Source organism: Zingiber officinale, chromosome 5B (assembly GCF_018446385.1).
Source record: "Zingiber officinale cultivar Zhangliang chromosome 5B, Zo_v1.1, whole genome shotgun sequence".
In the NCBI taxonomy this organism is placed as follows: domain Eukaryota; kingdom Viridiplantae; phylum Streptophyta; class Magnoliopsida; order Zingiberales; family Zingiberaceae; genus Zingiber; species Zingiber officinale.
The window spans coordinates 66060407-66079453 of NC_055995.1; the positions used below are offsets into that span (position 1 = coordinate 66060407).

Consider the following 19047-nt stretch of genomic DNA (forward strand, 5'->3'; position numbering starts at 1 on the left):
TTATTGTTTGTGTTTGTGTTTGTTGCACTTATATGTTGCACATTGCTTGGATACCTTGATTGACATGCATACTGGTCTTCTATACCTTTCGGATTGTTTGTCCTTTTACCGGGTCCTGGTTAGTACAGATTCTCTCCTGTTCTCTTTGATTTACATTTATCTTTATCATTGTCGGAGGGAGTTTCAGTGTTAGTCCCTACTGCACGTAGTGTTGGTCCCTGCAGACCTCGAGGATGTGATTGGTTTTTCGTTTGGTTTCCTTTTCTGTTTTAGACTGTTTGCACTTGTTATGTTCTGGATTTATTTGCTTATGGACATGATATAGATTTTTATTATATCGATGGATTTGGATTTGGTTTTTATTCTACTACATGCCTGCCTGGACGGCAGAAGAGGTGAGTTCGTCGGATTTGAGTTTTACGAGTGTAGTGGAGTAGGGTGGATTTCGAGTCAGAGTATTATTTTACTGAATAGATTATATATAACTGCGTGGTGATGTTTTATTTTATTGTTATTATTCCAGCCGCCTGTGGCTGAGGTATTTGTGAGATGTAGAAAAGTTTCAGATTGTCCACCGTACAGGGGAGATGCTGCTGAAATTTTCTCGGACAGGGACTCCTCTGGGGCGTGACACCATTTGCATGATTGCATGCTGTGCGATAGTCCGCTCCATTATTGTTGAGCACATCGCCAGTTACATGGATCTGCACACACCACCACTCATGGGTTAGTGGTCGATTCAGGATGAGTGTGTTGCAGCAGGGACTCTGTTAGGCACCGTTGGTCCGCTCAAGGGTAGTGTGACACAACGTGTTATCCGGCAGAGATTCCTCCCCGTTATCGTGTACCGGGAGTTGAGAGCATTGCGCTCCCCCATTTATGAGTTGGAGTAGTGACGACAGAGTGCACGGTTGTCACAGCCTTACCCACTCGGCCTCATTATTATGTGAGATGATCGACTGGCGTCCGGGGTGACCAGGACGCATCATTGGCATCATATGCATGATGCATTTATTGTTTGTGTTTGTGGTTGCTGCATTTATATGCTGCATATTGTTTGGATACCTATGTTTGACATGCATACAAGATTTCTATACCACTCGGACTGTTTGACCTTATACTCGGGACACGGTTAGTACGATATTCTCCTGCTTACTTCAGATGCATTTTATCTTTCTTATCAGGATCACGCATGATTAGTGCTAGGTGTTGTTTCCTACTTTGTATATCAATTGTACGTGTTGGACTCACCCGCCTCCATTGTTGTTATTTTTTTCGAGTTCCAGTTGCTAGTCCTCACTGCACGTAGTGCTAGATCCCTGCAGACCTCGAGGATTTATTTACCATTTGGTTTGATTTTTATTTGCTTATGTGTGTACTTGGTTATTTGGATACTTGGACATCGTATGTTTTTCTTTTGATATTGATGGATGTTTTATTCGATATGTTTTTACTACATGCCTGCCTGGACGGCAGAAGAGGTGAGTTTCGTCGGATTTGAGTTTTACTATAGTATTGTGATTACTATTATTAACTGCGTGGTTGTGACAGCCAGAGGCTGAATATCTATATAAACTGCGTGGTGATTGTTTTTATTTATTGTTATTATTCCAGCCGCCTGTGGCTGAGGTATATGGGTTATGTAAAAGTTTCAGATTGTCCATCGTACAGGGGAGATGCTGCCGAAATTTCTTCAGACAGGAACTCCTCTGGGGCGTGACAATTAATCCATGTGATCACTCCTTCAAAACTATATCTAGTGACTCTATACAAATATAATTGATATAACCACAGTTATATCCCTTCAAAAACCAAATATTTATAATCCAATATAAGAGTATAGCTGTCTCATATGTGAATGATGTTAACCTAGGATTTTCGAAGTGTAAACATATTTTAAACCTCAAAAATTGACGAATTAAGCTATAGAACGATGGCAAACTAATTTGTAAATTAGTTTAGAGATAAATTTCCAACTAAACGAATGTATGGACCAACATAATATTCATAGTTAGATTATAATTCCTCGTGCAAAGGTCATGTGCTAGGGCAAAATACCCCCTATGATTTATTTACCTGCATCTTATCATGTGACTAACGATACTAACCACTTGGGATGAACAATATTATATTTTACCCCAATAGGTAAATTATAACTATTTTAAATATGTAATGGTGTTATTTGAAAATTTTTCAAAGTTCAAGCTTATTTGCATATTAGATCTTATAACTACCAAAATAGGGTGTATTTAACGGTAAAAACAAAAAGGGGTGTGTTTTGCAAAAAAAAAATGCTCCATTAATTATTATTATATATATAAGAGGTTATGATTGTAATTTGAATAGCAATTCTATTATTAATTTAACAAATGTTTGTGTTAAAGAATGGTGTGCAAGTTGATTCATTTAATGTTTTCATATAATTTTTCTTTTCTTTTCTTCTTAAATTCGTTTATGAGAGAGTGTTACGTCCTTGTAGCGAATTTTTCTCAAAGGTTCTTTTTAGATAAACCAGTAGATTTGAAGCATCAAATTAGATTTGGAGAGCATGCTGTGAATAACGATTTGATATATGATCATTGAAGTGACAGTGACACACAAGTTAGTGTAGTAGGGATTTGGATAATATAGGAATAAAATTCTTATTCAATCATATGTGGTTAGAGAACACTAAGAATATTTGTGAGGGTGGCCTACCCACACAGCTTTTGATGAACAAAAGTGTGCTACATTAATTTTTGATAAAGTTTGAGGTCATTCTTAATTGCTCATGTGATGTGGTGTCAGCTTGGGATTAACTCTAAACCCTCAATTAACCAACTTTATGTAGGGTTGAGTTTACCCTGAAGTACTTCAACTTTTGTCAGGTGTAAAAAATATAATAGTTTATGTCAACACTTGCTTCATTGACTCTCGTAATTAATATATCTAATTCATGTGTCACATCATTAAATATAATATGATTTGTCTGCGTTTAGTCAATAAATATTGAATTAGGGCAATGATCTACCCAGATTAATGTAAAATATTACATATTAGCCCCTCATATTTCAGAGACTTTTCCCCCTATTCTATAGTTTCTAAATTATGAGAAAAAAGGAGAAAAATGAGTGAACAATTGAATTTTCAAGAACTAAATCTTTTCCAATTCTTATTCAATTTGAGGGTGGTCTCAATTAATGGAGATGTGTATTATTAAATGATAAAACTCTCTTTTAGTGCAAAAGAGCTCCCACATGCTTTGTCAAATAAGGGATATGAAAAATGATATGTTGAAAAAAAGGTAAGACGTTGGCTATTGATAACCATGTCTCTTAACACATGAAATGTTATCTTCGTACTCTCATTGCACATGAAATCTAGAATACTGTTTCCAATGCTTTTTTTAGGATGGTGATGATGAGACACATAGACTTCTAAGCTAAAGAAGGTACTAAATCTTTTCAATGTACTAGAGGAGGTAATAGAAATCTTTCAACAACTAGATCATCACCCACTCCTAAGTCGTGAAGAGTGTGTTATTCCTTAGTCCATCTACTACTTTGAATGAGAATATTGAGAAATCTAAAGTTTCCACTCTGATTTTTAGTCATCAATACAGACATCACAAGACCGGCCGACGAAAATCCACCATCCAAAGCATTCCATCAATTAGACTAAAAGACTACATATACAAGCGTGCACTCATTATAATTAATATTCTCAGAACTGATCATTCCTAGAATTAGTCGGTCCGAAGGATTGGACATCTAATACTAGCTAAAAAAAATACATTGATGGCAAACCATTTTATCTCAAAGAAAGTATGTCATTGATTTAATTACTACATGAAATTGAATGTCAGACTAAAAACCAACTTCACCGGATAGAGGGAGATTGCTTTGAGTATAGTTACTCGGTTCATGCATATCCGAGTGAGAAACATATGTATTTTGAGGTATTTAAAATCAACTCCAGGAAAGAAAATTTCATTATCCAAAAATACAAATAAATAAAATATTTAGGTACATACAAATGCTGATTAAGCTGAAGTAGTTGAAGATAGGCGATCAAATTCAAGATACTTTACCTTTGTAGATGAGATCTTATGGTGACAAAAGACGAATACGTTCGACCTTAGCGTCCCCGCCAATGTAGATGAGATCTTATAGTTATATGGAAAATAGAGAGAGAGAGAACAATATTGCTACATAATCTAGTGCTGCTGAGTATAGAAAGATGATCTTAAAGATTTATGATGCATTGTGGTTGAAATACAAGTACTAAAACTACTCTTTGGAGAAAAACTATTGTATCTTCAATTAATCTTGCTCGCGTGTAAAGAATTGTTTACTTTAAGCTTGATCAATAAAGTTGTGCCTTTCTTTCTAAAATCACAATTGTAGTTTATTTTAGTAATGCATATAGACAAGATAATTCCATATTTTCTCTTCCGCCAATTTTGTATCACTTCTTTTAGCATCGTGATCGACCTCTCTCAAAGTTAGCGAATGATATAATACCTTGTGGATAAGAATAAGTTAGAGTTGCAAACTCTAACCAAGCACTCAAAGTTCTTCGAGGGCAAAGGTGAAGGAGACATGGAAAATGATAAGAGTAAAAAAGTGACACATTATTTTGTAACTTCATAAAAAAGAGATTCACCAATTGCGAAAATATCAAAATCAATAGAACAAATTAGTAATGTCAATTTTTTTTTCATCTTTAGTCATTATTTACAAATTTAGACATGTCATTGAGTCAATTCATTTTTCGATCCTCAATCACCAACAGAAGTATAGGAGTTAATTAAAAATATCATCTCGCGAAACTTAGTGGTAAAACATCTTTAAATTTTCACTAACGATCCATCGCCTTCACCAACAATGCTTTGTATCATCTTGAGAAAACATCTTTTTTGGAAGGCCTTAGACATATTTTGGTCATCTTAAAAGATGATTCGAGTTTCCTAGCTCACATCGGACAATTAGAGTATTTCATAGCCATCAAAAATGTAAAAATTTCCAATGACTACGTTGTTTTCATTAGCAATCATAATTTTCGACATCTAATTCAGAACACTCGAATCATTTCACAAATTCCATATCAAATGACTAGAAATTAAATTGAGACTTAACCCTTGTTAATCCATTCACGATAATTTATTTCTTCCTAATATAATGATATATTGATAGTAACCTCTGGGCACTTGAAGAGACAAAATGGTCCTAGAAGAGAATCCATCTCCACGTGATATGTTTGGCATTTTTTTTTTTTTGTGTTTTTTTGAAGTGTTTAATTTGAAGGTATCTTTGTGCAACATGTGCAATGGGAGACTTTTAACAAGATAAGAATATTCTACACGAAAACTATATATCTAGGGAATTCTCAATAAAGAGACGAAACCCCTATATATCTCTAATTCCCCTTACCTTTGGAAGAAAATATTCTCAATGCTATTATATATACATACACACTAGTGAATGATGTAGCTAGGATTAATATACAATTAATATTGTCATGTAATTATATTGCTAATACAGTGATACTATTTTCTAAGAAATGCTAAAGTGCGTGATTTAGATAGGTAAGAATAAAAGAACATTACCCTACTTTTCCATTGCATATATCTATAATTAATATGCATAATTTGTATCATAGTTTTCAAACATCTATCTTGAATGTAATGAGATATTGCATATTGCAAACTCTTCTATCTTCAAGTTATATATCCACATCACGCAGAGCACCATGGCATCTTTGTTATACACAAGACTTCATTGAGGGCAGGACCATAGTTTGCAAAATCGCGATCCGGATCGTAGGATCGTACGATCCTACGATCCTAAGACCCAAAATCGATCCAGGATCGTGCAGAATCGAGTTTTGCAGCAGGATCGCAGCAGGATCGGTAGGATCGGTAGGATCGGAACAGGATCGGTAGGATCGTAACAGGATCGGAGCAGAATCGGAGCAGGATCGGTGGAAGCTTTGAAAATTTTCTCCTTTGAACGGCCTATAATATATCAAATCAAAGCTCGTTCAGAGATCTTTAATAAATTTCAAAGTTTATCCTTAACCACCCTATTTCAAACCCAAAAAATATTATTTAAATCCTTTTCGGATGCCTAGAAGATTTTATTTTTTATTATTATATTTTTTCATCTTGTTAGGGTTTTAAATTATTTAAACATATATTTAATTATTTTTGAGTTAGTTTTATATCAATAATATTCTGTCATTTTTTCCCCAAAATGATGAATTTTTGGATGTCTATTGTCTAGTATTGTGTGACATCAACCAATCTTTAGAAGATTATTTTCGACGTTCATATTTGAATCAAAGGATCCAATAACTTTTGTTATGTACGTTATGTGCTTTATTGGCCTTTAAATTGGATCATCTTATAAACCAAGGAAATATTTTTGACGTTGAATGTGTTATTATTATTGTGTTAATAGAAATTTTATATTCTTTCATTTTATGATATGAAAATATAAATATTATTACTATGTGAGAATAATAGTTAAATTACTAGTTAATTTAAATTTGTACATGTAGTAATGTAATATAAGGTGTTGAGTGTAAATGATTACATATATATGCAAAATTAGTTATCTATTTATATGTAAATGAGTTTTTTAAGTATTTTTTCTAATTATTAATCATGTATGATAAGATTTTAAGGGTTTTTGGTAGGATCGTACGATTCTACGATCCGATCCTGACCGATCCGATCCTGACCCTAAATCGATTCTACGTAGGATCGCGATTCTACAAACTATGGGCAGGACACTGTCATGAAACATAATGCATATATTCTCTGATGATCTAAAGAGTAGTTGCATTAAGTTGGTGGTGTTCCAAGTTCCTTCAGACATCCATTCATTCAAAGCGTGACCTCAACCTTATCTTAAGCGAGGAGGATAATGACACAGATCTGTTATCAGCAATGGAGATAGCCCACTCCAAATATTCCATCATCAAAACCTCTCAAACTTTGCCTTACAGCTGAAAAAGATGGTTGTCCAAATCAATTCAATTATATTCCAAACTTTATCCTCTATATAAACAAGCCACATTCTTAAACTTTAAATAACAAAGTCACAAGTCGATCCTCTCTCTGAATTCAGCATTTGGTCCCTTATTTTGCGATAGCTCGATCGACCATAGTTTTCCATATAATAATTAAGCTGCACTTAGATGGACAAGGTGATGAAGTTAGCTTCACAGAAGGCTGTGGTGATCTTTAGCCAGAGTTCATGTTGCATGTGCCACACCATCAAGAGGCTCTTGTGTGAGCTGGGGGTGAATCCGGCGATTTATGAGCTCGACGAGGAGCCGAGAGGGAGGGAGATGGAGAAGGCCCTTGTCAAGCTTCTTGGACGCAGCCCGCCTGTTCCAGCAGTGTTTGTTGGTGGGAAGTTTGTTGGGTCAACTGATAAGATCATGTCCCTTCACCTGGGAGGCAAGCTCACTCCATTGCTTAAGGAGGCAGGAGCTCTATGGCTTTGATCATATATATACATCTTAGAAATACTCTACATTATTATATATCATAATCCAGATGTCTGTCCCAACTATGTCTGCATGCTCTATATAACAACAATGTGAACTTGGATTAAGTTTTGTTGTCATGAAAGTCCAAGTTCAGGAAATAATAATTTAGCTTTACATCTTGATTTTCTGCTGTCAAACTTTTGGTGGAAGTATAACAACAATCTTAGTGTGGGTTTTTGATGGAATAAGTATAAAACTTCTAGTTATTTATGTTTGTGTGTCAACAGTGTCTTGTTTTTGTGTTCACAAACAGTGTTGTGTGTAGACTACTGAGTATCAGACATTAAATTTGCATTTTGATCAAAGTCTACACCAATAAGTAGCACATATAAAAATTGAAATTAAAATGATGGATAACCCAACCGGGAAAATTGAGAGTGACTATATGATGAAATTTTGAGAAAAAAATATGACGGTAAAGTCTTGACTCGGATTTATGAAAAACAATGTATGACTAAAAAATTTATTTTAAGGGATTACACCTCTAGTACAATAAGTTGATCGAAATTAAAGGATGGAGAGAAAAATCAACTAAGATGAGGTGGTGATCTTGTAAGATCGCCCAAGAATTAGACATTATGATATGGATGATCATATTTGTCATTAAAATAAGAGAATGATCTATAGCAATCTCTTGAACTTCGTAATCTCAAAGATCTTACTTAAGAAAATAAGTGGATGATTGCTAAGAATCACTTGAGCATTGTGCTTGGGTTTTTATGACATAGACGTGGACAATCCCAAAGGATCGAAAGGAATGAGTCAAGTTGAAGCAAGTTGGTGATCTCTCTCTTGAAGATGAGATTGTTTCTCTATAGTGCTCGCGGTAAAATGACAATTATCCCTAATGATGCAATAATTTCCTCAAAACTCACCAGGAGGAGAGGAAACATTAATTGTTTTGAAATTTGCATGAATTGAAAAGCTGTGATAGGGTGTCTTTTTAATTTGATTTTTAAAATTCAAACTAAAGATAGAATTAAAGGTTCAAATGAGTCATTTACCAATCCAAATGAGCTTTAATTATTAGCTAATATGAAACCCACCAATAAATATTTTAGAAGGCAATCATTAAACCCACCAATAAAAGAATTGGGTTGCTAGAAAAATTGAAGTTACTGGCCCAATTTAGGCAATTGAGGGTATCAACCAAATTGAGAATAATGACCTAATTCTAGCTATTAAATCTAGTTTGTTTGATTTAATTAGCTGTAAGGTGCATCAATTAGTTTTCTCCATCACTTGATTAGCTCATTTTGGATATTACTTTCTCTCAGTTGATAAATTGATTTTACGATAATCTACCTACAAATAGATTATCCATTTTGAACAACTCATCCATATTGAATAACAAAATCTACTCAATCAATTGATTAGAAAACTAATTTCCAACAACATCTCACATGACTAAAATTAATGCATACACAAAATGTTACTTAGTGAGTTTGGGTAGAAGACCTGTGTGTCAAAAAGGTAGCATTAGACAATGAACCTTTTGTAGTAGATCACAATCATATCCTCTTTGATAGACAATAACTAGTTAGAAAACTAATTTCCTAGTATCACCTGTATAAAATTAATGCATACACAAAATTGTCACGCCCCCAGAGGAGTCCTTACCGAAAAAAATTTCGACAACATCTCCCCCGTACAGGTGACAATCTGAGGCATACATACATACAAAATACATCAGCCACATACGGCTGGAAAATATCTACACAACCACGCAGTTATATAAATATATGAATCAGCCCACACGGCTGTACTAAATCAACACAGCGGAAATCACAAACAACAGTCACAAAACATAAAGTAACTAACTGCGAGCCGGCTCGGCTTGACACAATAATATCAAATCAAATACAAGAGAACTCAAATACATAAATAAGTACAAAATCCAAAATACAAATAGCGTAAAAAAATACCAAAATCGTAAGGTCGTCCTCGAATGTGACGTGGGATTGGCGGACAGGATCTCCAGGCGACTTCATAAATCCTTTACCTGCTACCTGGTGAAATTACCAATATACGGGGTAGTGAGTATAAAGACTTAATAGACAGATAGTGCATGAATATAGTAAAACAAACTAGAGATACAAAGGTATACAGTCTCGTAAAGAAATAACAGATACTACAGTGATAACATAATAAATGTCCATACCTGAAACCATATCCTAGGCTAGTAGTAAAAGGTAAAGTGTAGCAAAGTCCTGCTACAGTACTGCTCATAACTACATGGTATCGTGTGAGGTATATACATGTCTACAGTAAGCAAGTCCGTGTCTAAGCACATATCACAGGTATAAATCTCAACCTATGTAAGCATAACAGCATAAATAAACAACAGCATAAGCTAATAACAGCAGCATAGATAAGCAACAACAGCATAAGTAAACAACCAACAGATATAATAACAACAGCGTATGTACGGATGGTCACCCCGCCCACCTCTACTGCACGACCCTGCGGTGGTCGAGAGGCGGATCGATGACAACCTTGCCACCCAAAGGCCGCCACTCTCGGAGTCCCGGATGGACAGGTGCATAGTAGCTAAATAGCTACGTCTGCGACGGGGGTCCCTGCTGCCGCGACTCCAGCAATCACTACCCATGAGTGTGCGAGTGGGGGCACGACAGGACATGCGGCACGCTCCAAGCTACCACTACCTATGAGTGGCCGCGCGTGCGGCCCAGGCCAACGACCGCCTCAACCACAAGGGAGACAGGGTCGTCGGCAATGTATGCAATGACATGATGCGAACAATACAACAGTCATCATATATATATAAACAGAAACAGGTATGCTACATGAAGCCAGCATGCTCAATAAGAAACATGAATAGATAGCAGTCAAAGCAAGTAAACATGGTATCTGGTATCTATCTATCCAGAATATAATATCTGGTATCTAGTGTCCGGTATCTATATATATCCAGTGTCTAGTATTTGATGTCTGGTATCTGGTATCCAATACCTAGTAATGTAGTATCTGCTAAATATCTTGAATAGCAACGAGAGACTGTATAGATACAGAAACGAGTAGCTCAAAGATTGAGTGGAAGTATCAAACGTAGGAAAAATAAGATACAGCAACTATCTGAACATAAAGCTCATGCACTAGGATCAAAATACTAAAGAGATAAAGCAAGAAGTACCCGCCTTAAATGTAGATCGAGCTAAACAATCCCTTGTTGAGACGGACGTCCCAAACTAACGCCCTGCAAATCACACAAAATACAATTTAGCTAACCACATATGCAATAACTAGCTAAACCCTAAAACCCAAACTAATTAGGGGAAACCCTAATCGAAATGGTTAACATCAATTACACACATCTATGATTCCTTTAATCTTCTCAATCATAATCAAAATCTATAAATCCATCATTTAATCCATTGTATCACCTATTAGACATCATGAATCAACTCTACTTGTTTTATCTCAATAAAATGGACTAATCTCTTTCACCATCAATCATAACTACATTAGATTCAATAACCCTAATAACTCCATAGTCCAACCCAATGTCAACCCTAGTTTAATCCATTCAATTGTTTAAATCAATTTAGGTCATCCATTAATTAAATTGAATCTCTATTATCAACAGATTATTAAAATCCCAAATCTGATACCCATCAAATAAATCCATATCTCCTTCACAAGATTAGATTTATACATAAATCATCCCTATTCCAAAACCAAGCCTCAACATATTCCCCATCCATCACCGCCAAGAATCAAATCTCCCTTAATCATATAATATGTACAACTCATCCATTCTATAATCAAATAATCAATTTATTACAGAAATGAAACAAACACTCAAAATAATCAACCTCTGATCAGATTTTTACCTCAATGTCATCCATCCACATACTTCTATGGGTTAGCAACAATTAAGCATCCAACTAACTAGATAAAGAAAACCATCCAAATAATCTATTAATTTCTCCATTCCAATCCTCTTACCTCTTCTTCTTCAGCAGCCAGAAATTGACACAGATCAGACGGAGTCAGCCACAAACCATAAGCGATGTGAAGAGCGAAGCCAAGCGAAGCCACTGCCTACCAAACATCTACCCCCAATCAACACTACATAAAGATCAAATGTCCAAATCTACTGCCAAGTTTAACTAATTACCTTCAAGAATCAATCCAATTCCGTAAACTCCTCTCGGATGAATGCTACTGCTGTGATCATGAGCAAAGGTGGTAATGAATAGCAGCGTGTTGCTGGCCTAGGGTAGGGCACAACCAAGGGGCACAGCGTTGGTGATGGCATCACGTGGTATGGGAGAAGGGAAATCGACTCACAAACACAACCCCACTGCCTCCTGCTCGTGGCCGGAGAGGGAAAACGACGGCGGCATCGGGTGTCCTTCGAGGCGACAGAGAATCGGCGATCTGGCGGTGAGGATGGCCAGGCACGGTCTGCAACTCAGAGAGAAGGACAACCGTAGCAAACGTCCGGCGATCCGTGGAGATGGCAAGTCCGGCCAACGGTGAGAAGATCAGTACCGGCGAACTCGGTATTGTGGCATCGGAGAAGTGAGAGGCGTCGGCGAAGAGGTAGGTTCGACGCTCGGTGTGCGTCTACGCCGGCAACAGCTTCTGATGGTTGGCGGCTTCGACGATGCTAGGTCACGCAAGACTGTGCCGCACATGAGAGGACGACACCTCCTGCTCTTGGCCGAAGGCAGCCCGTGCAAGGGAGGGCAACTCCGGGAGCTTGGCGGCAGATCCAGCTCCGGTGATCGAAGGAGAGGAGGTGGCATTTGCGGCGGTTTGAGCGAGAGAGGAAGAAAAGGGAAGAGGCTCGGGTGGCTGAAGACAAGGGCACAAATAATAACGTTAAAACTTAGGTCTTTTCCAATTAAAACCTAGGTTACTTCCTCAATCAACTCCCACTTAAACGGTGTTCCAAACAGACTTCCAATTAGCTCCATCGGTTCATCCCCTCAACACGTGTCATACGAACTCCATTTAAATCCCAGAAAATTTCTAAAATTCCTGAAAAATCCAATAAGATTATTTGTCTAATAACCTTATTATTTAAATACTATTTGGGTACCGTATTTTACCCAAAATACTATTCAGTGAGTTTCAACATAAGACTATTGCATCAGAATGTAATATTTGTTGTTGAGCCTTTTGTAGTAGAACACAATTATATCTAGGATGAACAATAATATTTCATCTTCGACTATTACCTATTAGTATAGACCAAGACAATCAAGCCCACACAATATCTTCCCTAGTGATTAAGTCAATTCATTCTATTGTGTTTGTTGTTTCCTCCCTCATAATTAGGTTGATGTTTAATAAATGACTAGGTTACCTGTTTATATTTGATATCCGTCTTATGCATGTAGGGATATTTTTGTTCAAACTTAGGCAATGGAATAGATTGATCAAGTTTGGAGCAATTAAAGCATAGAACTAGGTTATCTTGCAATGATCAAGTTAATATGCCTTTCTTGATTGCAATTGATGCATTAAACCACTCTCTCCTTCTCCTTCTCCTTGTTTTTATTCCGTTTAATTATTACCTTAATCTTGCTTTTGTTCAAATTCCGAATTTATTTTTTTTTAAGGACCTCTTCATCATATATGCCAATTGTGATGATGATGGTGATCTCTTCTTTTCTTCTCTTTGAGCTACATGCTTTCTTTTGGTTTGATTCTCTTGCTTTTCAACCTCTATATACTTAGCTTCATACAACTCCATTGCTGAGAAAAGTACTTATAAAATACGCACCTCAATGTTCCTCAATAATAAAAATGCAAACACAATGTGTAAAATACCGGAAAATAGACGAATATTAATAAGGGATTTTTCTGGAATTTTTGGAAATTTTTTAGGAATTTTTCGGAGCTCGTACGAACGAGTTAACGGGGATGAAAACGGGGCCCGGAAAAAAAAAATATCTGTTTAGGCTACCCTATTTAAGCGAGGAGAAGATTATATTTATATAATCTTTTTCCTTTTATTTTCTTATTCCTTTTTATTTACATTTGTCGCCGTTTTTCTTCTTTGCCGAGCCGTGCCCGCGCGCCCTCTTTTCTCCCCGACGCCGCCGATCTCGTCCGAGCCCTAACCGCCGGGCCGGCGGTTTTCCTCCTCTCCTCCTACTTCATCCTCCCTTCCACTTCTTCTTCTTCTCCCTTCGGCGACGCCGCACGAGCACAATCGAACCGGACTATCTCCTTGCCCTAATCTGCCGCCGGCTGAGTTCCTGCTACCTTTTTCCTCTAGCCGACGCCAGCCACTTGAGTAGCGCCGGCCACCCCCGATCGCCGGCACTCGAGTACCACTGTTTGGGTTCTTCTGTGCCCTAGCTTCTGCCGCCGACGACGAGAGCCACTGCCGAGTCCTTCCCTGTGCCCTAGCCGACACTTGCTCCCGAGCCACTTCGACCACCCCGACTGTTGACCGAGCAGCACCGCTGTAAATCCTTTCCGGCACCTCTATCCTTCCGAGCAGTGCAGAGCTTGGATGTTCTTCTCTGTTATTGATCAATCCTTCTTTGTGGTGGATCAACAAGCACAACTATGAGTTAGGTAAGGATTTTTGTTAAGGTCAACAGTGATATGGATTTAGGTATACTACTATAAGGTTTTCTACTAAGTTGGATTTGGAATTTGTTTTCCAATTGGCAGCGAACGGTCTGAAGTTGCTGGATTCCGGTCTTTCCGTTGTGAATCGGATCAGTTGCCATCACAGACGACTGAAGGAGAGTTAGAGGTAAGGATTATGGTTTTGATATTTGTAGTAGATTATTGCTAGTTGAGTTAGTAATAATTAATAATTTAGGTTCGGAAGTTATGTAATGGTGTAATTGGGGTTAACGAAACTAACCCTAACTGGTTAGTGGGTTAGAAATTTGTTTAGCTATTTGTTTATAATTAAATTAGCTAAACTGTGCGATTTAACACAGGACTTTGATTCGAGACGAGCATCTCGACGTCCGAGTTGGACCATTTCGATTGGAGGCGGGTACTTTGACTTATGTCTTTTGATATGCATGATAATATGTTTAACATATAACAGTAATTGTGATACCTGTTTATTTCGGTTGGTCACTACATGATTAGTACATGTTGTTTGTTTATTTATTCTGCACTGCATATTATCTACCTGATCACATATGCCTTAGGTAGTGACCTAACCACATGCTCTGTTATATTCTGGATCTAGGGTTTATTTGATACCCTCTTCGATTTGTGTACCTTCTATTTGATACGTCTTCTTGTGGTACACACTTTGTATCTATTTATATGGATCATGTCATGTTATTCATGAGATTGCCATGTTTAGTATCATGCATCATGATTGCATCGATGCATCTTGTCTCTACTTTGTTGAGCTCATCGCCAGATTACATACACCCATGGATTTGTATATCGGGCGGTGTGTGGCGGTCTCAGCTGGCCTGGTCGTTACAGCTTCTGGCCCGGTCCTGCTGGCTTCCGCTGTTAGGTAGTTGGCAAGGAAGTAGTGGCCGGCAGATGGTGGACTTTGTTTGGCTGCTGGTCGCTCAGCTGGTAGTAGCAGAGATATCCTCCCGCCATCGTATACCGGAGATGAGAGCATTGAGCCCCATTTATGATTTGGGGTCACACAGAGTACTCCAAGATCCCGCTTACTCGTCATTGATTTCGTGTACGGGTTACATTTATTATGCATTTTATTTATTTTGATTGCTGACTTATATGCGCATTTGTTTGGATGCATTGATTGACATGCATGATTATGACTCTATTCGATCGACTGTTACACCTTTATACTTTGATCCGGACATCTGTTATCTTCCATTTCATTTCATGCATTTATCCTCCTCATATTCAGGAGACTGTAATTAGTGTTGTCTGTTATTTGTTTTATTATGCATATCAGTTTGTACTGCTGAGTGTTGGACTCACCCTCCATTGTTGATATATTTTCGATGTCCGGAGCAGTTCCAGTCACTGGCCCCCATTTGCACGTAGAGCTAGTTCTCTACTAGGTTGTTATTTGCTTTATTTTGGTTTTTCTTCCATCGACTATGTTTTAATTTTGTTTTGGATTTTATTTATGGATATTGTACGGATTTTTACCGCTTGATGGTCTTTGGATGGTTTGGTTTTTATTCTACTATATGCTGCTGGACGGCAGAAGAGGTGAGTTGATTCGTTGGATTTACGAGTGTAGTGGAGTAGGGTGGATTTTGAGTCCTACTATTATTGATTACTATTATTAATTGCGTGGTTGTGACAGCCAGAGATATCTTTATAAACTGCGTGGTGTTTGTTTTATTTTTGTTATCATTCCAACCGCTGTTGAAGTATATGTGATATGTAGAAATATATTGTCCTCATGGGAGATGTCAAATTTTGACGATGAGACTCCTGGCGTGACAATTTAGTGGTATCAGAGCACAGGTATACGATCTTTTGTTTTCGTATTTTGGATGTTTGGGATAACCTGATACCAATTTATTTACTTGGTATCAGAGCGCCAAGTTGGGCGATACTTGTTGGATTTTTATATTTTGGATTTTGGAGATTTATCTGATACCAATTTATTTACTTGGTATCAGAGCGCCAAGTTGGGCGATACTTGTTGGATTTTTATATTTTGGATTTTCGAGATTTATCTGATACCAATTTAGTGGTATCAGAGCAGGTATACGATACTTGCTGTGTGTTCTGGATTTTTACGATCTTTGTTTTCGTATTATGGATACTTTGAATAATCTGATATTAGTTTATTGGGTATCAGCGCGCCAAAGTTTGGCGATATTTATTTGATTTCCGTGTGTTGGATTTTCGGGATTTATCTGATACCAATTCATTGGTATCAGAGCAGGGTGTGATACCTGCGTTTGGTATTTTGGTCATTTTTATACTAGCCCTAGTTGTGAGACAGATTAGTCTGGGCAGTTATTTTCGGTTGCACGGATTTGTCCGTTTCGATTATGTTATGGACTTCCGTTTTGGATTTATATGGATTTCCGGTGTTTGTTTTTCTCGTACGGAATTCCGAGGTCATTTTGGGGACGATGGAACAGCATATAGGTATGATGTTTAATTTGATAGTTATGACATGTATTAGCACTTTATCTTTAGTACTTGTCTGGATGTTGTAGCACATATTATATGTGATGGGTTATCCATTGAGCATGATTGACCTTAATAGATATCAAGGATTATTATCTCTAGTGATTTTCTTATCATAGCATCAGTAGTTTTATCTTCTGTTACTACTAGTAGGAGATGGAGGCACATACCAGTCTCTGCTATTGTTAGTTGGGTAGTGGATGACACTTACCTATTCCTGTTGACTTAGTCAGTTGAGTTTTTATACTCATATCTTTTGGATATTAGGGTACCCGATACGATGAAATTGTTTATTGGGGAGTTACCATGTTTGATCATTGTTGAGAATGGTTTGAGGTTGAGGGATATTGTGAGATCAGATATTTTGATGTGTTGATTTCTAATGATTTAAGAGAGTAAATGTTATGTGGTTGTTGATGATCTTTTAGTGGATAACTATTTTGATGATCTTTTATTTGGGTTGTCATTGATGGTGATATAGTGAGTATCCTGTATGGTGTTCACAGGTTGATGTTAATAATTGGTGATCAGATTATAAATTGGAAGCTAGAGAGTTTATGTGCCTATGAGATTTTTGATTTTAATAAATCTGGTTAATTGTGGTTAGTTAACAGGATGATAAAATTGATATTTGTTTCATCTGATATTAAACTATGTGGATAAATAATGATTTGATGTTTTGAATGCTAACTTACCCTCATGGAGAGTAGAGACTTATTCATCTGATATTAGTGGGCTGATATTTTTGAGGATAAAAAAAAATGAGGGTGTCTTGATGATATTGAATTCTAGCTTTTTCTTTTGGGTCGTACACATTTATTCATATGATATTATGTGGATTGACATTCTCTAGTTTGAGATGATGTATTAGTGTTGAATTGACCCATGAACTGATTTAGTTATTTGATAATGTAGTATACCATTTGATCGTGGTTTGATATACCTTAGTTGCTTGTGGAGGATTAAGGTATTCTTGATTAGTTAGTAGATGAATGATTTAGTTTTGTTGGTTGATCAGTAGAGGATTGTCATACTCTATTCTTAGAGGTTTGAACCTTTAGGTTGTTTGTGCTTAGTTATGTATCTAGAGCACATTTGAGTACATGCTTTGTACTGACGTGGAAAGGACGGATTCAGCCGTATATCATTGTCGGCTTGGATAGGTTATAGAGGATCGATGTATTCTATTCCATGAAAACTTTGACCATGGACTGTATATATCTGGTGGGATAACTTGGAGGGTGCATTGGGATATATGACCCCGCTGATGTAAGGAAGTGTAGAGCTAATTGCTTAACACTTATGGGATACACTCGTTACTAGTGTATACTGGGAGAGTACATTTGGATTTGTGATGATAAAATTCTTCCCATTTGATATAGTCTTGATAGGGTATGACATTGACTTGCAATGTTATACCACGGCTGTGTATATTTTTCTTGTCCGATACTAGTTCCTTTGAACTTAGAGCAGGGTTGTTATTGGATGATTAGGCTGCTCTATTTGGGTTGATTTTGATTGATGTATTCATGCTTGATACATATGCATGAATTTGGTTTAGATATACCCGTAACCCATGAGTGTTGGTAGTATAAGGTTGGTCTCTTTGATTGAGCTGGTGTGCTGATTTTGCATGTCTATGTTACATGTATATCATGATTGTTTTGGGTTGTAGGAGTCCTGTGGTAGACTGTCCATTTGCAAGTGGTATATGTATCCATGTTCTGATATGGTTGAAGGTTTGTTCTGGATCATAGAAAGGTAGTTCGGAGTATGTATCCGGAGGTATTATTGAAGATAGCTTGTTGATTAAATCCGAGATGTAGTATAAGTACATCGGTGGTGTTTTAATGGAGGCATTTTGTCGATTTAATCTGAGCTGTGATATGTACATATGTGTTTGATGTGGTATCTGAGGTATCTTTTTGGATTATGTTTGATATGTGAGTGCACCTGGGTTTAGTATGCTTTATTGGAAGTATATGTTGGTTATACTCTTGGCATAGGTGAAGATATGTCATGTGGGTGTTGTTTGAGGTGTATTATTGATTTTACCTACATTGATTTTGCACACGTGTTCGGTATGTATTGTTGGAGGTATCATACTGAATATACCTGAGGTGTGAGTATGTTTGGTGTATAATAATTGGAGGATTTTGTTGATCATACATATGTTGTGTGAGCATGTGTGCTAGGTGTATTCATTGGTAGCAGTATGATGATTCTACTTATACTGAATGCAGAATGTGGAGTGACTGCATTATGTCATTTGTTGAATTAACTCATCAACTAATTTTCCTATCAGTGGATGACCCACTAGGATGCTGATAGAGTTGATGATGGATTTGATTAGTTTACTAGGTTGTTATAGCCTAGGTTAACCACAGTGATTTGTGGTAGAGAGATCTT

General features: G+C 37.0%; 1 protein-coding gene and 2 long non-coding RNA genes across 3 annotated transcripts; 2 read left to right on the plus strand and 1 right to left on the minus strand.

Annotated features, from left to right (window-relative positions):
* The first annotated feature begins 7082 nt into the window (after nucleotides 1-7082).
* LOC121987454 (glutaredoxin-C1-like) lies at nucleotides 7083-7749 on the plus strand. The gene has a single exon (XM_042541238.1). It carries the CDS (start codon nucleotides 7183-7185, stop codon nucleotides 7492-7494), a length of 312 nt encoding a protein of 103 aa, XP_042397172.1. The 5' UTR covers nucleotides 7083-7182; the 3' UTR covers nucleotides 7495-7749.
* Nucleotides 7750-10634: 2885 nt separating this feature from the next.
* Nucleotides 10635-12365, minus strand: LOC121987455. The gene is made up of 3 exons (XR_006113599.1): nucleotides 11681-12365; nucleotides 11509-11604; nucleotides 10635-10756 (listed from the first exon to the last, which is right to left on the minus strand). It is a non-coding gene; the product is annotated as an uncharacterized LOC121987455 (long non-coding RNA).
* A 1352-nt stretch (nucleotides 12366-13717) lies between these two features.
* Nucleotides 13718-14497, plus strand: LOC121987456. Its single transcript, XR_006113600.1, has 3 exons — nucleotides 13718-14100; nucleotides 14200-14284; nucleotides 14478-14497. It is a non-coding gene; the product is annotated as an uncharacterized LOC121987456 (long non-coding RNA).
* Nucleotides 14498-19047: the final 4550 nt, after the last annotated feature.

What these genes read in the sequence shown, in the direction of transcription:
- LOC121987454 (XM_042541238.1), top strand. Translation starts at nt 7,183, where the DNA reads ATGGACAAGGTGATGAAGTTAGCTTCACAGAAGGCTGTGGTGATCTTT.